The sequence below is a fragment of the Peromyscus maniculatus genome, chromosome 7, assembly GCF_049852395.1.
Source record: "Peromyscus maniculatus bairdii isolate BWxNUB_F1_BW_parent chromosome 7, HU_Pman_BW_mat_3.1, whole genome shotgun sequence".
Taxonomy (NCBI): domain Eukaryota; kingdom Metazoa; phylum Chordata; class Mammalia; order Rodentia; family Cricetidae; genus Peromyscus; species Peromyscus maniculatus.
Genome location: NC_134858.1, coordinates 11,631,928 through 11,652,690, shown reverse-complemented (window position 1 = coordinate 11,652,690; position 20,763 = coordinate 11,631,928). Strand labels below are relative to the sequence as shown.

Sequence of the window (20,763 nt, the reverse complement as noted above, 5' to 3'; positions counted from 1 at the left end):
CTCCTGTCAATCCAGTGCGAGGATCCTCGTTCCCTTCCCCCTTCCTCTCTCCTCACAGCCTCTTGGCCCCTCATTATGTTCTTCCCTTTACCTCTCTCCTCTAAAACCCCCACACCACCGCCATAGGCGGAATCTTTAAAACCCGATTTCCACAGCACTCATACGGTGAAAACCCCAGGGAGCCGTCAGTGCTTCCCAGTCAGTTGTAAGTTCTTTAGAGCGGAAGTGAGCTTTTCATCTCTGTCCACCGCGAAACACATGCAGCCAGGTGGACCCAGCCTCTCGGGCCTGCACCCGGTGTGGACCCACCTCCCACCGGCCGCTTCAACTTCTCATTGCTTGCTCTGTCCACAGCCTCTGGCGACCTTCTCACGTTTTCTTTCCTCATGAGCATGCTCTTCTTTGAAGTCTCCGTATTTCTAGAAGAGTTTTGCCCGAGCTCTCAGACCTCATCAGAGAAGTTCCGTTGTTCAACGCGGGCAGTTAATGGGGAAACTCACAAGTGATCAAATGTAGACTAAGTGTCTGTGGAGTACTCAGCCAAAATAGGGTATCTGTATCATCCCTACACACACACACACACACACACACACACATACAGACTCGCACACACACAGACACACACTCAGACACATACACAGAGACACACACACATATACACACAGACACACTCACACACACAGACGCGCGCGCACACACACAGACACACACACATATACACACAGACACACACACTCAGACACACACACACACATACACACATAGACACACACATATACATACACAGATACACACAGACACACACACACACTCAGACACATACAGAGACACACACACAGCTCAGGAAACATCACGGGGGAGGGCATGAGAAGACTTCGAGCCACAGGTCGGGAATTCCAGTGTTGAACTGTCTCCTGGGTATAGCAGAAGTGCCGACTCATGAAGTCACAGCAGTTGTGGTCACCTGTCTAAGACTTGCACAAGATCAAGCCAGTTAACATCCCCCCCCCCCCCGCCACGTGAAGCAGGAAAGGCTCCTGAGCCCTCCCCTGAATGGAGGCTCTGGTGACAGGGAATGAGAGGGAGGGAGGGAGGGAGAAACAGTTTTTCTTTAGGGGTTGTGGCCTCAGGTAGTCAGTCATGCTCCAGGGGATGGTCCCAGACCCAGGGGTATACTGGCAGCATAAAATGGATCTGGAAAGTCATAACCTTTTTTTAAAGAGGACATGAATTTGGGAAGTGGAATAGGGGAGGTAGGGCTGGATCTGGGAGGAGTTAGGACGAGTGGGGGTGAATATGATCCAAATACATCAAATGCACACATGAAATTCTCAAAGAATTAATGAAAACATCATATTAAAAGGAAAGGCTGTGCCTGTGTTTGTTTTATCAACCACTCAGTTAACACTGGGCTCCCACTGCTTGTCCAGTACTTCATTTCCCAGTTAGAATCCCTCCGCACCACAAAGCGCTGGGCACACATCCAGGGCACAGTACGTGAGAGCTGAGGGAAAACTGCGGGGAGGGGCTGGGGAAATGGCTCATCAGTAAGTCCTTACCACATGGGTGGGCTGTGCTGGGAGGGGAGACGGCAGATCACCGGGACTCACTGTCTACCAGCCTGTTTGAATCACCAAGGTTTAGATAACAGCATGAGACCCTGTCTCAAAAAACAGTGGATAGTGACTGAGGAAGGTACCTGAGGCTTGACCCAGGTCTCCATACAAATGTGCACATATGTGTACACAGACCAGCACACACATGTACACCTGAGCACACTACACAGACACACACAATAAACAAGCAAATAAATAAAAACTGGAGGAGATCCTGTGGCCTGGAAGGGGTGAGTGGACAGTGAGACTTCAGAATACTTTGCTTTTTTTTCAGTTTGGCTATGGGTACTGTTTATAACTTTTGACTTGTCAATCAACCGAACCTCATTTCCACACTGGCAAAGTAAACGTAACCTTGCTGAGTCTACAGAGGTCAGTGATTATGTGAACACCACATTAGAACTGGGCACAAGCATTCGATGACCCTTGAAGGACAAACTGTGCAGAGTTCTCCTTGAACTGCAACTTAAACATTCTCCTTCTCCCTTCCAGACTTGCAACCCTATTTCTTGAACGAGGGCCTAACAGGATAGGCGGCATCTACAAGAAGGCAGTTTATAGACACTTCACAGACGGCAGCTACTCCACGGAGATCCCCAAGCCCCCCTGGCTGGGGTTCCTGGGTCCCATCCTGAGGGCAGAAGTGGGCGACGTGATTGTTATCCACCTGAAGAACTTCGCTTCCAGACCTTACTCTTTGCATCCTCATGGTGTTTTCTACAACAAGGATTCAGAAGGTGATTCTTCCTTTGAAGTGCTATCCTGATTAGTCTTATTAAATAAAAAACCAGAGTCAGACATTGAGGGTGAAAGCTGAAAGATCAGAGAAGCAGAGCAGCAGTCACTAGAGACTTTTTACCTCTACAAAATCTCAGACCAAATGAGGTTGAGATTCTGTCTCCACCTCCTGAGTGCTGGGATTAAAGATGTGTGCCACCACTGCCTGTTTTCTGTGGTTAACTAGTAGCTAGCTCCACTCCCTGATCTCCAGGCAAGCTTTATTTGTTAGAACACAAACAAAATACCATACAACATTTTCCCCTTTTTGTCTAAATAAAAAGTGAAGGTTTTAACTAACATAGAAAAACTATATAAATAATACAATAACTATATACAAATATATAAGGCAATAATTACATTAATAATGTCTAGTCCATTAGCATTTGACAAATTCAAAGAAAATACTCCATAATCTATCCTATCTTGTGAGTCCAAAGTGTTGTACCTAATTCACTTTCTATCCTAACTTGCATTACCAACCCAAAACTACCTTTTTATGTCTCTCAACCTTATACACTTTACATCTCTTTAGTGAGTTTCTTTTCTGAGTCTGGTAACAAGAAAAACTATAACTATAACTATCTAGTCTTCAACTCCATCAGAGACCCAAGAAGGAAAAAATATTACCTGTGTAAACAGCAAGTGTAGAGCGAACAACTTCCAAAATTAAAAAATGACAGACACAGCTGGCTACCTGGACAGTCACCCAAGGTTCCTCTGAAATGTTGGAGCATCGCTCTTTGGTTTACAGGCCTAGAATATCTGATAGACTTATCTGTGAAGCAGGATTTTTAAAGGACTATTCTGCTTTGTCTTGGCAAAGTTTGGCAGTCACTTTCTTTTGTGTCCTGCTTGTCCAATTTGGATAGCATACTGTCAGCAGTCAAGGCAAGGGCACTTTCTTGCCCAGTGGCTAACTTTTCCACAAGGAAAGTAAACTCTATATGGAGTTTCTTAGTGCCCATTATCTTCTCTGAAGTAGATTGGTGCTGCCAGGAGCAGACATGTCTCATTGTCAAACAAACAAACAAACAACTAGGCTGGAGAGATGGCTCAGAGGTTAAGAGCACTGGCTAGTCTTCCAGAGGTCCTGAGTTCAATTCCCAGCAACCACATGGTGGCTCACAACCATCTGTAATGAGATCTGGTGCCCTCTTCTGGTATGCAGACATATATGCAGGCAGAACACTACACATAATAAATAATAAAATCTTAAAAAATACTTACATTATTAAAACATCTTAAATACCATATTCTATAGATCTCTGAAGTATTTGAAGACCACTTGTCTATATAAAATATATCTCTGACCTTGAAAGCATACCTAACATGGCTACAAGTTTGATTGTAATAGATAACTAACTACTAACCTGAATTTATTATCCTAAATAGTTTGTAATAATAACTTTCAATGACTAGAAATTTACATTATATTGTTAAATAAGCTGTGTAGGTACAAAACCTTTAACAAGAGTAAAAATGTATGTACCATATGTTCTAAAACAATAACCTTAAATTTGTATCAATATACAAAAATCCATATCAATGTAAAATATTTAAAACTAGTAGTTCTTTTTTTGGTTTAAAAGTAGATTCAATAGTCTACCTTTTATCATATCATTTCTATAACATAAATATAGTATAACAAAAATAACCTCAAATTTGTATCAATACACAAAAATCCAAGTCAATATAAATTATTTAAAAGTAGGAGTTGCTTTTTAAAAGTGGATTCAACAATCTACCTTTTAATCATATTTCTATACCCCCCTTTTCCTTTTTAGAACTAGATCCCTGAATCTAGTCTCCTTTGTTCAGCTTTTTTCCTGACCATTACCAATAACAACTTATAACCAACCCCCCTAAATGATGACAAATATCCATAACCCACTGGATGACCAAAACCTACCTATTTCACCTCTTTTGGAATGTGAGCATTGTGTTCCTAAAATTACTTTCTGCTCTCTGGGGATGATGACATCTTTATGGGACCCTGAAAATAACTGGAATAATAATTGTCAAGTCCTGGGAGAGCTAACTGTATCATTTGTTTCCAGTCTCTGTGTTATGGGGAAGTGCAGGGCTTGACTCAAGTCCTGGATAGAGTAATTTGTGAGGCTGGACGATCTCAGCCAGCCACCTTGAAATTGTCCTGAGCAGTTTGTAGTTCAAAGCCAATCTTTAGGTGGTGTTTGTCAGCTTAGTGGCATTACCAGGTGAAATCATTGTTGTGGGGCCTCATCATCTTTTTGAAGACTTCAGAGATCAAAATAGGCCAGATTATTCCTCTTCTTCATAATTTTTTCTAGGTAGTTCTCCCTTGTTTGTATGCTTATTTGTCTAAAGGTCTTTAAATTCCTCAAGATGGTTATTTTTATTTTTCTGGAAAGACATAAACAAAACCCTGCCTCAACCCTAACTTTGGGGAGGTTCCCTTTTGGAAGTTATATCTGATCAAATGAAAAGAATTTGTTGGTCTTATAAATTAATTTGGAGTGAATGGTCACACTGGTTGATAAACTATCGTCTCTTCTAATCAAGAGGTCTCTCTTGTTCAAATCTAATCTTTATAATATTTGCTTTACGATTTCTCCTGAAATTTTTGTTTTATCTTCTAAAGCTGTTCTGTCACCCAGAGCAGTATGGTTTTTTACAATAGGCATTAATTAGGTTCTTTAATTGCTCTTGGAAGGAGTTTTCCCCATGGAGAACGACTGAACCAAATTTGACATGGGGGCCTTGCAAGAGGCCTTCTAAGGCATTTCCCAATGGCAAAGGGTTACTTTGTCTGTCCCTTGTTTATCTGCACTAATTGGTCCAATGTCTGCCTTTGCCACACTGTCTACACACTCCAGAAGGGAGGAGCTTTCTGTTTGGATTATTCCTAGAAAAAACATTGTTTCTAGGAATGTCCGATACTTAGCAGTTGCTCCAACACCAGCAGGGCTAGCTTTCACTCAGTTTCCAGACCACTGAAACAAGTTTGTTTTTCTTTTATCGGTTGTTACCTCCAACCTCCCCACCCTACCCCCATCCTGGGAATAAAGGAGGCCCTTGCGCAGTTGAGACTAAGCATTCCAGCAGCTCCCTGCATCTCCAGCCTTAGAGTCCTCTGGATTTGCTGACATCCTAGCTGTCAATCCTTTGATCAATTTTCATCTTGGTTCTATGAACAAGCTTCGTAGTCTTGAGGTCTCAGCTTAATGCCGCTTAATACTCACTGTGAACCAGACACTGCTGGGTGGATCGTAGGGCTGCAACAACGACTAACCACACAGTCAGCACCTCTAAGACGCTCTTTCAGGGAAAGAGTAGAGAAAGGAGCTTTGAAGATGATCAGTGCTTGGACCAGCATCACTTTCCTACTACGTTTTCACACTTAATTTTGGATCCCAAATGATATTCTTCCTCTTGAAAACAGGCACCAAGAATTTTTGTGGGGCCCTGGCCCTTCATTTCAGTGACAGTCACCAGAAATTGCCCACTGGAACAAAGCTCACACAGTGAATCAAAGAATTGTGATTCATACCTGTATGTGTTGCATAATCAAAGCGAGAGCAGGGATCCCAGCTGAAGCTTCAAGACAAGTCCCACACCTATCAGTTCTCTTCACATCGGCTCCTGTGTCTGTCCATGTGGAAACCCTGTCTTACTTACAAGACTTCGGATAATGACACCACCAGACAGTGGCGTGGACATGTGTTGAGCAGCCCTCATAGCAGGCACTGGTGTAGCTCCTGTGGGTACAATAATGAGTGAAAATAAACCCTAATCTCTGGCTCTTATAGTCTCACATGAAAGCTGTAAATAAATCAAGTGGTTACATGCTGTATGTGCCATTTATACATATATTTTAAAATGAGCAATGTTAGGACTAAATAATAGGTAATGTTTTTGAATGGTTACCATGTGTCAGGCAAGTGACAGGCTCTTTTAGATGTTCCGTCAACAAGCCTCTATGACTTTATGTGGTAGGTATTTACTTTTCATTATTTTACAGTCTGAAATTCTTTTTTTTTTTTTTTTTTGGTTTTTCGAGACAGGGTTTCTCTGCGTAGCTTTGCGCCTTTCCTTGGACTTACTTGGTAGTCCAGGCTGGCCTCGAACTCACAGAGATCCGCCTGGCTCTGTCTCCCGAGTGCTGAGATTAAAGGCGTGCGCCACCACCGCCCGGCCATGAAATTCTTTTTAATAAGGAGTTTGCTGGATCATCTAGCTGAGATATGATAGAGAGGGCTTGATTCTAGGCTATCTAATTCCCGTGGCTTTGCCGCCTTCTCTCTGAATGCTTTAGAGAACTGGCCTAGTTCCAGGGGTTCAGGGCTTCATCTCTGCACTTGAGAAAGGTTGTGGGATGACTAAGTAGGGAACAATAGCATTGGAATTGAGATTGAAAAGATAATGCTCACCACAGAGACAAAGACACGGGAAAGCCAATAGGAAGTGACTGCAGAAGCACACATAACAGAGGGTGACAGTTTGGGTGAGTGCTGAGATATTGGGGGCGGCAGAGGGCTCTGTGTGCTTCAGAGAAGAGGAGGGCTTTGCTGCAGACCTGTGGCTGAAAGCTGGTGGAGCCTTCAAAGGCCGCTGACGCACCCTGGGGAAGGCACTGTTTGAGGAAATTTACATCAGAAATGTCACACAGGAGGTGTCAGTACAAAGTGCTTAAAGTCTTAAAGCAGAGGTGACTGATTGGTGGCAGGGTGGATGGCAGGGAGGGCAACTGTCATGCCCAGCGGCTGTGCTGGGCTTAGGAAAGTGGAGCCAGCACTGTATTCTGAGGAGCTCTCATGATGAATGGCAGGTAGAGATGAAAGAGCTGTAGTTGACTGAAGAGAAAGACCAGGAAGATGATGAGTCTGCCAGATGCCTCTAAGGTGGGAGGGAGCCAACACCATCAAAGGTGCCCTTGCAGGGAAACCGAGGGACTCTTTAAAATGACTCCAGGAATTAGTGGTTGAGAATAGCTTTCCGGATTATTTTCTTTACTTTATTCCTTTGTAAAATTAAATTCTTATCAAGTTAAAAGTAGTAACTCACAGTGGTTTAACTTTGAATAAAAACAGCCCTGTCAAAAATACCCTTAACTCCTATTGAAAGATGATGCAAAACTCATCTTAAAAAGAAAGGATGTTTTTGCATCTATTCTTGAGAACACTGAAAATGTAATGTATTATGTTGCTGAATAATGTCCGTATGACCACCTCTTACATGATTTTTTCTCAGAACCTCTTACTAGCAATTGGTAAGTTCCCTTTATGGAAAAAGAAATAATATAACTTATTTATATTCTCTAATATACACCAAGTCTATATCTAATAGTATAACCCAAATACAACCTTATTCCTGACAAGATCTAACTAATTCAATTTATTTCTTGCTTTTTTAAAGAAAAATTTCTCTGGTTCTATCAACAAATATTTAGGTATTTCTAGATTTTTTTAAAAAAATCTTTAAGTATTATGTAGCATATAATTAATGTCAACACTAAAACTTATTGAAAGTTGATATGGAAAAGAAATTTAGTTGAATGAATAAGTATAAAAGAGATTCATAGACTCTTCTCAATAATTTTGGTAGAAAGTCAGACATAAATTCACTCAAATCTGACTCACTCATGTGGGAAAAGTGCTTATGAAATAGTACTTTAGTACGTACTAGGTCAGGTTACGCTGAAGACAAATGTCTGGATGAAGATGTAGCTCAGTGGTAGAGCACTTGCTTGGCATGCGTCAGGTCCCGAGTTCCGTCCTCAGGACCACTGTACTCGGTATACAGCAGGCTTAACTATTGTTTTCTTCTGGCATCCTTCACCAAATATCAAATTATAATTTTATGGTAAAATGTGTTAAGAAAATAACACTAGGTTTGGATCCTGTCTCTTCTTAGGCTTGCTGTCTTATCTGAATTTGACTTGTAACATGAATACCATTCATTACTATGTGGTCTATATCCAATTCATGTTGGTGAATGAGCAAATGGGTGTGTTAGTGATGGGGATAGACCCGGAGCATGTCCATGTCCATCCCACCCTCTGTCCCTAACAGTCCTCCCTGCTTTTCAGTAATAGGGAAAGCCCTCCTGGTCCTTCAGGTCCCTTGAGTCCCACCTCCATTATGAAGCAGATCCATTATCATCTGATGATGATAACATGCTCAGATTGGTCACTTGCTGTCTGCATGCATTGCCACACTGTTTCATGCAATAGACTTTCCTTAACTGAAAAATTCCATGCAGAAATCTTAGCTTTAAAATGTAGCTCAGAGCAGCTCTACACACCTTAACCACTGTTGTTGACATTCCTAGGTCTCTGCTTGTGTATTCTGATCCAAAATTACGTTCTTCACACTACTTTGCTTTATTCTCCAGCTGTCCATGTGTCCATAATACAAACCCCAGTCTGTCCTACAAGATGGAAGCCTTTGGAAACCAGGAGAAATCCTAAACCCCTTTCTCATCTCCTGTGATACATACATGGGGGATGAATTTGTAATAAGTCCCCAAGTGGTGCTCATTATTTTCTTCACTGCTTGTCTGTCTTGTCTCAAGACAATGGCCAAGTGAGGAGAACTGAACTCCTTTGGACTAGTGCAGCAGGACCATCAGCATCTTTATTAGGAAGACTGTGGTTCTGGGAGAAGCAATCTGTATGCATTTCCTCACTGAGTTTCCTGACTTTGCAGAGGTATTCTGGCTTTGACAGTGAAAACCAGGGCATGAAGAACTCAGCAAGCTTCACCTCACATTCCACAGCAGATACATTTAAACCCATTCACATTTGATTTGAAAGTTCTGTTCTCTCCATTGTAGCATGAAATCTCTGGGTTTTAACAACATCTTTTCTTTTGGGTAAAAGGAGCCTTGTACCCAGATGGGACATCTGGAAAGAACAAGGATGACGACATGGTCCCCCCTGGCCAAAACTACACCTATGTCTGGCCGGTGAGAGAAGAATATGCACCCGCCCCAGCGGATGCCAACTGCCTGACCTGGGTGTACCACTCACACATTGATGCCCCGAAGGATATCTGTTCTGGGCTGATTGGACCCCTACTGGTGTGTAAGGAAGGTAGGTGGTCTCTCCACCCCCAAAAGCTTCTGCGCATAAATGGGGAGGGTATTGAAAATGTGCATAAGATTCAGGTCTTGCTTTGTTACCTTCCTTGTTTCAAATAGGATGTGAGTCTTCCACTAATCTTCCTGTAGGCAACATGGAAGGTCATACTTTTCATGTATATTGTTTAATAAAAATAAAATTCCGTAAGACTACATGGAGGAGAGTGAACAATGCAGTCGACTGCCCAGCAATGCCTTTGGTTTGCTCTTGTTGATTCCACATGGCTATGCTGTCTATAGTTGCTCTTCGGGAAGTGGCCAGGCCTCCAAGTCCTCATTGCTCAAGACTTCTGCCTTTTGAATTTTCTACAGTTCTGTCATTTGCAACAGAGTGAGCTCTTGCTTGTGTGTTGTAGGATGTGGATTATTCTGACTTATCCCTGTCAAGCCTATTGAATGCTGTTGGCAGGAGAAACTCTTCACTTGGGTTTAGTTTACCTCTAACTGTCTTTTCTTCACTCTCTTGGTGTTCCTGAAAGGTGTACTGAACAGATACTCAGGGACAAGGATTGATGTAGACCGAGAGTTTGTTATCATGTTCACTCTTGTGGATGAGAACCAGAGCTGGTACCTGGATGAAAACATCAGGCATTTCTGCACTGACCCGAATTCTGTTGACAAAAGTGATGCTGTTTTCCAGAGGAGCAATAAGATGCATGGTGAGTGTGTGCCTTGCTCTCAGAAACACAATGGAGCTTTCTGCATGATGAGATATTTCAGAGAAGCAAGACGTGGAAACCCTGGACCTTATTCTGAAAGATGTGCAGATTCAGAAGACAGTGGTTTGAAAGTGACATAAGATACAATACACCTTGAATCCCAATCATCTGAGACAGGGCAAGGCCATGTACGCAAGCTACATTGAGTAGGATGGACAAGACAGTGGCACAGAAAACAGAAGGGAAACATTATCATCAGGAAGGGAATGGGCATGGAAGTAAGCCCAGAGGATGGATGGATTTAGACTGCCAGAAGGGAGAATAAAATCTCACCACATAACAACTTTCTGTTTATCCAGCAACTACCTTCCAAGCCTTTGCCAAATTCTCAGAGCTTTACTGTGCATGGAGTTTAAAGGCTTGCTTGTGAAATTGTTGTCTCCTGGGTATTCTTTAAATCATCAAGATTTAGTCTCCTCCTGGGTATTCTTTAAATCATCAAGATTTAGTGAGCACTCACTATACACCTTGTTTTCACTATGAACCTTGTGTTCACTCAATCATAGAAATCATAAAAGAAAGAGAAGGAGCAGCAACATGTGATGCGGGCAGAATCTTAGGTCAAGACCATCAATGACAGACTGAGGCCAGGGGGTAATTTTTACCAGAGAGCTGCTGAGAGAGCCTGAGCAAGAAAGAAAGGCCACAGTCAATGCATTTCCACTTGGCTGCCTTTGCTTCTAACACACAGGCCGGCAGGACCATCAGTCAGAACACACACCATCTCTTGTATAACATGCCCTCCATCTTCTCTCTGGTGATGTTTCATCAATCTTGTATGTAGTGGTACTTGGCAGGTGTTTTAGGAGGGAAAGGAAGGGAAGGGAAGAGAAGGGAAGGGCAGGAAGCAAAGAAAACGAGGAAGAGGGGGTGAACAGGACCTGAATGGAAATCATTCTGGGACCAGTTTTATCTCTGTTCTTCAGAACATGGGGATGAGACCCCAAACACTGCAGAAAACCAGAAAGTTCAAGACTCAGCTACCCATGCAATCCCCTGCCATTCAGGACTTATTCTTTTGTAGTGAAATGCACCTCACAAAGAAATAAACTGTGTGAGCAGAATTAACTTACTTTTAGAATAAAAGGCAGCGTGTGTGCAGAAGTAGGAGTTTGCACATAGTAAGCCCTAGCAAAGGAGACACACCAGTTATAGAAGAAATAACTTGACAAGAAACTGATCTATAAAAGGTGTTAAATCAATACAAGTTTTATTGATCAATTAATGTAAATTCACTAGAATGACTTAGAATAAACAGGGCTGTCTGAGTCATTACCATATTAGGAACAATAGCTTTTTTTTTTAAAGTATATGTGTATTTTGCCTGCATGTATGTCTGTGCCTGGCACCTGAGGAGGCCAGAAGGAGGTACTGGATCCCCTGGAACTGAAGTGACACACAGTTGTGGGTGTTGGGAATGACATCAGGTTTTCTACAAGAATAGCATTGTCTCCTAAATGCTAAGCCATTTCTCTAGCCCCCAAATACTACTTTAACTTATTATTTGAAATTTTCATAAACATATACAATGCATCTTGATTGTACCTACCCTACTCTCTGCTCTAAGGACCTCTGTCACATCTCTGTCCCAACCTCATATCTTCATTTTACATTTTATTTATTTATTTTTAACCTTCTGAGTCAAATTAATACGTCCATATGTGCCTCAGCATGCCATGACCACTCACTGGGCCACCGGCAACCTATCAATGCTATACTCCCAAAGAAAAGTGACTTTCTCTCCCTCAGCATCCGTCAATTGTGAGTTATACCTCAGACACTCCCAAGTCCCTACCCTTATCTATGCTGGACTTTTTAACTGACTTAATCTGGTACAGGTAACCACAGACGCTGAGTTCATGAGCACTACAGCCACACCATGTCAAAACGCCAGCACGTCACAGCTCCCCTTCCCATTCTGTCACTCTTAAGTTCTCTCCACCCCCTCCATCACAATGTTTCCTGAGCCTTTTCAGGGGAGGTTGATAAGATGTCCCATTTAGGGCTGAGCACTCAGAGCCGCTTGTTCTCAGCACTTTGAGTGGTGAGACTCTTTCAAACTGGAGATTGCCACAGGAAAACATTATAGCAATGGCCCACACTGATTGTCCAGCCTTGCTGGTGAGTATGTTGCCAAGGCTTCGGTCTTGCTCACATCTGCAGGGGAGTGTCTTCCACTGGTGTGTTTGTGTTTGCAGCCCTCAATGGATTCCTTTTCGGAAACTTCCCCGAGCCTGAGATGTGTGTTGGTGAATCTGTGTCCTGGCACCTGTTTGGGATGGGGAATGAGATAGACATCCATTCCATCTATTTTTATGGTAACACCTTCATCACCAGAGGGCACCGGGCAGATGTTGTCAACCTGTTTCCAGCCACCTTCCTCACAACAGAAATGATAGTGGAGAATCCAGGGAAATGGATGATAACCTGCCAAGTCAGTGACCATCTGCAAGGTAAGACAGATAGAGACTGTGGAGAGGCTTGTCATTGTGCTCTGACGTAGATTCCCACATGCATTGCATCTACTTAACTAGTTAGCATCTGCAGGACACAGTGTGCAATTGTTTAGCATCCTCTACAGATGTTATTAATGGTGTTCTTAAGAATAATCTGAAACCTTAAATAAACTTAGGAGCTAGCAGTTAGACATTTACAAAGTACACAGAGTGTGCAACATTAATTCCCCATGGGTGTGCCTGTAGATCAGTCTATGGAACTTCTGAGGAGTGAACTCCTAAGCTGAGCCCCTATATGAGGGGAGGAAATGGATGGATGAAGGGAGGAAAGACCACATCCACTGAAAGTGCACATATTCTCTTCCAGTGACTGGAAACAGACACAGAAAAGCCCTGACAGAGATCAGGAATCATCTCCACCCCACCCAATCCTTGAGTTTCCTTCTGATTATCGTTAGTGCTGTGTCAGCTCAGCTCAGCTCTGAACTGCTGTTAAAACATTCTTTATATTGAGACAAAAATCCATTGGCTCACACTGTTCTGTGCTCAGGGTAGGTAGATTTAAAAAGATAAAGTTGGCTTATGTGCCTGTCTTGGTCTTGGTTCCTTGAAACAACCCAAAGCACATCTTCACTTGACATAAGATTTGTGACAAAGAGTGATGAGAGGGACCAGGAAGGCAGATCGACCCTGTAGGAAAGGATTTAAATGGCTAGGCTGAGAAGGTGACCGGGTGTCTGCATGGAGGTGTGATATCCACACCTTCAGGCACTCTGGTGCTGTGCTGTGGTCCGTACAGTAGCTTGGAATAATCAACATGCACATGTAGAACTACCCCGTGTGTGTGTGTGTGTGTGTGTGTGTGTGTGTGTGTGTGTGTGTGTGTGTGTATGCACATGTGGGGGGACTCTGGCCACTGCACCAGCCAAGGAGCAGTAGCAGAGTTACGCTGCACAAAGTATCTGTTGGTGAAAACAGGAAGAGAAAAAAGATGCCAGTGATATAAACTTAGAAGAATAATGTCTGGTTAAATGTGGATGCTACTACTACAGGTGGATGCTAATAGTTAGAGTCCTGACATTCAGGTGATGTTGATAACACTTTCTTGGTTCCATTACCCTTCTGTAGCTAGTCCTGGTGTCAGTCAGCTGGGTTATTTCAACTAAACACAACCCAATTAATATGTTCTGGAAAGTTCTGGAAACATAGTATGGAAAGACCAGATGAATAAGACAGGTTCCTATTCTTTTAAAAATTCTTTTTAGGTTTATTTATCTTATTTTTATGTATATGTGTGTTTGCCTGCATGTATGTCTATGGACCATGTGTGTATCTGGTGCCCACAGAGGCCAGAAGGAGTGGCCATATCCTCTGGAATAGGTGTTAAGGATGGTTTTCAGCCACCATGTTGGCATTGGGAATTGAACCTGGATCCTCTGCAAGAGCAGTTAGTGCACTCAACTGCTAAGCTACGTCTCCAGTCCCCAGGTTTCTAGTCTTAATGTTGCACACGTTTTTAAGTTTGGGAAGAAACTTTCTGATGAATTCCAAATTTAGATTTAAACTAAGATAACAACAGCCATTTGAAGCTAATATGGCAGCTTGATCTAGCTAGTAGTTGTAACCATAAATGAGTATTTATACATGACCAATATAAAATATTTCTTGAATTGCCCATACCCTCAGAAAACATTATTATAAAACTATAAATTTATGCAAATGTATTTTTAAAAGATTGATTCCTATTTTATGTGTATGATGTTTGTCTGCCTATATGTATGTGACTCGTGCATAAAGTGCTCGTGGGGGCCAGAAAAGGGAGTTGGGTTCCTTGCAACGGGAGTTATAGACAGTTGTGAGCCACCAGGTGGGTGCTGGGAACCAAACCTGGGTCTGCTGCAAGGGCAGCAAGTGCTCTTAACTACCAAGCCGTCTCTTCGGTCCCGGGAGTTGGATTTTGAAAGCCAACAATCCCATCGAGAGATAGCTCCGAACTTTATGAGACAAAGCTGATGTAGTCCACCTCTCTGCAGCCCACTCTCCTACTCATCGATAGTTGCAGCAGCGTTTCCGTGTGAGTGAGCACAGAGGGACTTTATCAACGTTGGTGCCTCCAGTGTCAGACCACACTGGCTTCACCAGTGCTCCTCTACTGCTTACCGTTTCCACTTGATCTCCTTTCTGTTGGAACAATTTACAGATTCCTTTTCTTAAACTCCTGGATTAGGAATTCTTGGATCAGAATTGGATTTTTTTTAAGCATCAGACACACACTGCTTAATTCCCTATCAGACATTGTTACTCATCCACCCACAGCATGTGAGCATGCTCATCCTCCATCTGCCTGACAACCCTGGGAATTAGGGCTCCTAGATTGTATCAGTCCTATCAATGAACAATGGAGCTGCATAATTGCAATTAAGATAGAAACCTTTCCATTTGTTTACTGGTTGGTGTTATTTCTTTTCTGAACAACCCATTTCTGTCCCTATCCCATTTTCTATTGGAGATTTACTTTTTTAAATTTATGTTTAAAATGATTAACTTTTAATTTGTTAATATTTGTTGCATTTAAATATATTAAAACTCCGCTCCACACACATCATTTATCCTTTCTTGTTAACTTGGTTTGTTGTCCAATTTTCTGTATAAAATTTTCAAATGCTGATGAAGTCAAATTTGTCTGTTTCCCTTGGGTGTTTTATCCACGCCTTGCCCTGTGTGTTTCCCTGTCTGCAGCTGGTATGCTGGGACAGTACAACGTGGGTAACTGCAGAGGTGATGCTCCCCACCCGAAGATGCAGGGTCATCAGAGGCACTACTTCATAGCAGCTGAGAAAGTCCTTTGGGATTATGGTCCCCAAGGCTACGATAAATTCACCGGATTTCCCTTGAATTCGTCTGGCAGGTAAGAACTCTGCTGGTGTTTCCAATTTCTCTCTAGAGAGGTGTTCAGTAGGCTTTTCCCTATGATCTACATCACTGTGTCTCTGATGGCAGACATCACGATGTCATAGCTTGTAGACTCCTTACTTTTCATTAAATTTTTTCATTCATTTTACATACTGACCACAGTTTCCCCTCCCTCCTCTCCTCCTGTTCCCTCTCCCCACCTCTTACCTACCCCCATCCAACTCCTCCTCTGATCAGAAAGGGGCAGGCTGCTGAGAAATAGGAGAGTGATTATTTGTGATTGTTGGTCAGATAGAAACTCTAGAAACATTCATTCACTCATTCACTAACTCTTCATTCATTCATTCAATTACTCATTTATTCATTACTCACTCACAGATTTATGGACTCACTGATTCATTTTATCCATTCATAATTCACTCATTCATTTACTCACTCACAATTCATTCACTTATCTATTCATTATCCACTCATTAATTCATTCACTCATCAACTCATTCTCTTATTCATTAACTCATTCATTCATTTACTCACTCATTTCTTTATCAAACATTTCCTGAGACCCTCTTAAGTGCAAACAACAGTGGTCAGGGTCATTTGAGGCACTGCACTATAGAATAGAAGGTCTTTGCCCTTGTGGAGCAGTATCAGAGAGGGAATAAGATGACTCTGGATGGAGATAAGCTGTTGAGGTCTAATGGGGTTCTTGTGTAAACTATACAGCCTCTCCTTCCTTTTCCTCCATGTCCAGTTAAATGCCATTGTTTTGAAACCTAAGTCTAGTGTTGCTTCTTAAGTGAAACCTCCCCCTCCCTAGTCTCTGGGCTTCCACAAGACATAGTATTTTTCAAGTTGATATAAAAATAATTTTATCTTACATGTATAGGTTTTTTGCCTATATATATGTTTGCTCACCATGTGCAAGCCTGATGCCTGTGGAGGCCAGAAGAGGGCATCTGATCCCCTGAAACAGATGCAAAATGAGGTTCCATGATGCATGCATTTGGGAGATGAATCTGGATATATTCTCAGATTCCCACATCTTTCCACAGTGACTCTGCGGTGTACTTCACACAAGCTGAAAACAGAATAGGAGGAAAGTACTGGAAGGCTCGGTACATGGAATATGTTGATGCCACTTTTAGTAGAAGAAAGATACCCTCTGAGACTGAAGCCCATCTTGGAATCCTTGGTACAGGACATGCATTCTGATGTTTTGAAGGGGAGCAGACATCTCTGCAGAATGACTTCTGCTCTGATTTATTTCTCCCATCTCTTTTCATCCTCTTCCCTGGCTTCCCAGGTCCAGTCATCAAGGCAGAGGTGGGTGACACCCTGCTGGTGACCTTTGCTAACAAAGCTGACAAGGTCTACAGCATTTTACCCCATGGTGTGTTCTATGACAAGGCGTCGGACGCAACTCCGAATGTAGATGGTGAGTCTCAACCCAGCCTATCAAGGAAATAGGATGAGTGAGGAAAGGATTAAGAAAGAGACAGAGGTTTTGGGATGAGGACTCAGTGGGCAGAGTGCTTACTGTGCAAGCATGAAGACCTGAGTTTGGATCCTGAGTATTCATGCAGAAGCTGGGAGCAGGATGGAGTATGTCCACACACCATCGTTGGTGTGTGTGTGTGGGGGTGTATAAAAAGCAGATCCCTGAAGCTCATTTGTAACATGAATTGCTAAATGGTTTTTTAATAAAAAAACCTAAAGCCAGATATTTTGGTAAATGCTGAAAGATCAGAGACACAAAGGAACAAACCACAGTCACCTCTTACCTCTAGGACTCCTCAGCCTGAAAAGGCTCTCCAGCCGAAAAGGGCTTTTGCTGAAAAAGCTCTAGTTCCGGTCTTCTCATGCCTTATATAACTTTCTCTGCCCGGCCATCACTTCCTGGGATTAAAGGCATGTGTGCTTCCCAAGCAAAGGCATGAGATCTCAAGTGCTGGGATTAAAGGTGTGTGACTCCCAAGTATTGAGATTAAAGGTGTGTGCCACTACTACCTGGCTCTGATTCTCTCCAAGACTGAGTCAATCTCCTGTAGTCGAGGGTGGCTTTGAACTCACAGATCTCTGCCTCCCGAGTGCTAGGATTAAAGGTGTGTGCCACCACTGCTTGGCGTCTATGTTTGATCTAGTGACTTGTTCTGTTCTCTGATCTTCAGGCAAATTTTATTAGAATACACAATATGTCACCACATTTCCCTCTTTTTGTCTAAAATAATAAAAGAAGGTTATAACTAATAAAAGAAAAACTATATACAATAAGTACAATAAGTATATACAATATATACAGTTAAGAATTAATTAACAATGTCCAGTCCGTTAACATTTGACAAATTCATAGAAAATATTTCATTATTTATCCTATTTTGGTGAGTCCAAAATGTTGTACCTAATTCACTTTCCATCCTAACTTGTATTACCAACCAAAAAATGTCTTTTGATGTCTCTCAACCCTATACACATTACACCTCTTTAGTTTCTTTTCTGAATTTATTAATAAAGAAAACTGTAACTATAACTATCTAGTCTTCAACTCCCTCAGAGTTGAATGCTCTCTGCACACACAAGGGGCAGTGGGAACTATCCTTGCATTGCTGATATTGCTCCTGGGAAACTCCAGGTTTTTTGGTACACATGCCTACTCTACACTAGACATCATGTCTACCTGGGATAACTCCTTGTGATCTCAAATGAAGCCAGACCAGTGGGGAGGAAGGAAATAATATTACTTAAGTAAACAGAAGGTGCAAACAAGTGACTCCCCACCCCCCAGAAAATATGAGAAATGTCAGAAACAGCTGGCTGCCAGAACAGTCACCCAAGATTCCTCTGCAATGTTGGGGCATCTGTCTTTGGCCTACAAGCCTAGTATATCTGACAGACTTATCGGTGAAGCAGGATTTTCTAAAGAGCTTTTCTACTTTGTCTTGGCAAAGTTCACAGTCCTTTCTTTTGTGTCCTGCTTGTCCATTTGGACAGAATACTGTCAGCAGTTGAGGCAAGGGCATTTTCTTGTCCAGTGGCTAATTTGCCTTCAATGCCTATCATCTTCTCTGAAATAGATTGGTACTGCCAAAAAAAATCTATGCTATCAAAACATCTTAAATGCCATATTTTGTAGATCTCTGAAGTGTTTGAAGATGACATGTCTATCTAAAATATATCTGTTTGACCTTGAAAACATACCTAACGTGACCTACAAGTTTGATTGAAAGTTTCATTTCATTATATCCTAATTAGTTAGTAATAAGAACTTTCAAGAACTAGAAAATTGCATTACATTGTTAAATGAATTATATAGGTTTAATACCCTGAATAAGATTAAAAATATATGTACAGTATATTCTAACAAAAGTAATCTCAAATTTGCACCAATATACAAAATTTGTGTACAATATACAAAATCCAATCCAATGCAAAATATTTAAAACTAGTAGTTGTTCCTTTAAAGTAGATTCAATAATCTACCTTTTTATTTTATCATATCTATATCCTTCCCTTCTTTATATTTTATTTTATTTTACAATACCATTCAGTTCTACATAACAGCCACAGATTCCCTTGTTCTCCCCCTTCCTGCCCCCCTCCCCTTCCCCCCAGCACACCCCCCATTCCCACCTGTTCCAGGACAAAGCCTCCTCCGAGGACTGAGATAGACCTGATAGACTCAGACCAGGCAGGTCCAGTCCCCTCCTCCCAGATTGAGCCAAGCGTCCCTGCATAAGTCCCAGGTTTCAAACAGCTAACTCATGCAATGAGCCCAGGACCTGGTACCACTGCCTAGATGCCTCCCAAACAGATCAAGCCAATCAACTGTCTTACCTATTCAGAGGGCCTGATCCAGTTGGGGGCCCCTCAGCCTTTGGTTCATAGTTCATGTGCTTCCATTCGTTTGGCTATTTGTCCCTGTGCTTTATCCAACCTTGGTTTCAACAATTCTCGCTCATATAAACCCTCCTGTTTCTCGCTAATTAGACTCCCGGCGCTCCACTCGGGGCCTAGCCGGGGATCTCTGCATCCAGATTCCTCAGTCCTTGGATGGGGTTTCTGGCACAACTATTAGGGTGTTTGGCCATCCCATCACCAGAGTAGGTCAGTCCCGGCTGTCTCTCGACCATTGCCAGCAGTCTTTTGTGGGGGTATCTTTGTGTATATCCTCCCCTTCTTTTCAGAGTAGATTCAATAGTCTACCCTTTACCCTATTATTTCTGTATCTCTTTTTTTCAGAGTAGATTCAGTAATCTACCTTTTATCTTATCATATCCATATCCTTTTTTTTCTTTTCAGAGTAGATTCAGTGTATAAATCAGTGAGCTACATGTTCAGTGAGAGACCCTGTCTCAAAAACTAAGGTGGAGAGTGATGAGGAAGATGTGCAAAGTTGACCTCTGACCTCCCAATGAATACACCCACACTGCATCCCCCCACATGAACAAGTACATCCACCATAAACACAAAAAGGAGACAGATTTGGCTCAAGTTCGTAGTCCCTTCTTTTCCCAGTTCCAATCGTGTGAATGATTCTTTAAACTGTGAACGTTGTTCTTCTTGCTGATCAATTACAGATATTAACAACAACCTTACAGGGTTGAGAGCATTTGAGGCTGGGTTAAGCCCACAGTCATCTCTTAGAAAATGTTCATTTCTTTCCCCTCAATGGCAAAGAGATTCCACAGTCTCTTCCAGTTCTCTGACATGGAGAGTATGTCTACTGCGAGTTGTGGAAAATTCTGCCAGTGAGAGCTGAGGGGAAAATCCAGCCTCATCTTTTGTTAACATAAGCATCTCACACGTGGTCTCTGTTGTATCCACCAGCAGATATTTATTGAAAATCAGTATTGTGGGCCAACATCTACAGCCTCTGTCTCTCAAAGAGCAGCGAGTGCAGGCTCTCTGCACACACCAGGGGCAGTGGGAACTGTCCTTGCATTGCTGATATTGCTCATGGGAAACTTCAGGGTTTTTTTGGTACACATCCCTACTCTACACTAGACATCATGGCTACCCGGGATAACTCCTTGTGATCTTGAATGAAGCCAGCCCAGTGGAGAGCAGGCTTTATGGTGATGGTAAAGGGTTGAAACAGAACAGAGGAGGGGGGTGCTCCCTCAGATCCACCCCATCTCCTGCAGCAGAACTTCTGTGCTCATC

The 20,763-nt window shown here is 42.3% G+C and overlaps 1 protein-coding gene across 1 annotated transcript in view; it reads left to right on the top strand.

The window, feature by feature from the left end:
• Hephl1 (hephaestin like 1) overlaps nt 1-20,763 on the top strand; it is a 65,987-nt gene that overhangs the window by 12,308 nt on the left and 32,916 nt on the right. The window contains exons 2-8 of the mRNA XM_006990526.3: nt 2,109-2,353; nt 9,256-9,468; nt 9,995-10,174; nt 12,433-12,687; nt 15,430-15,598; nt 16,656-16,795; nt 16,907-17,038. Coding sequence (XP_006990588.1) covers nt 2,109-2,353; nt 9,256-9,468; nt 9,995-10,174; nt 12,433-12,687; nt 15,430-15,598; nt 16,656-16,795; nt 16,907-17,038 — 1,334 coding nt within the window. The remainder of the gene's footprint in view (nt 1-2,108; nt 2,354-9,255; nt 9,469-9,994; nt 10,175-12,432; nt 12,688-15,429; nt 15,599-16,655; nt 16,796-16,906; nt 17,039-20,763) is intronic.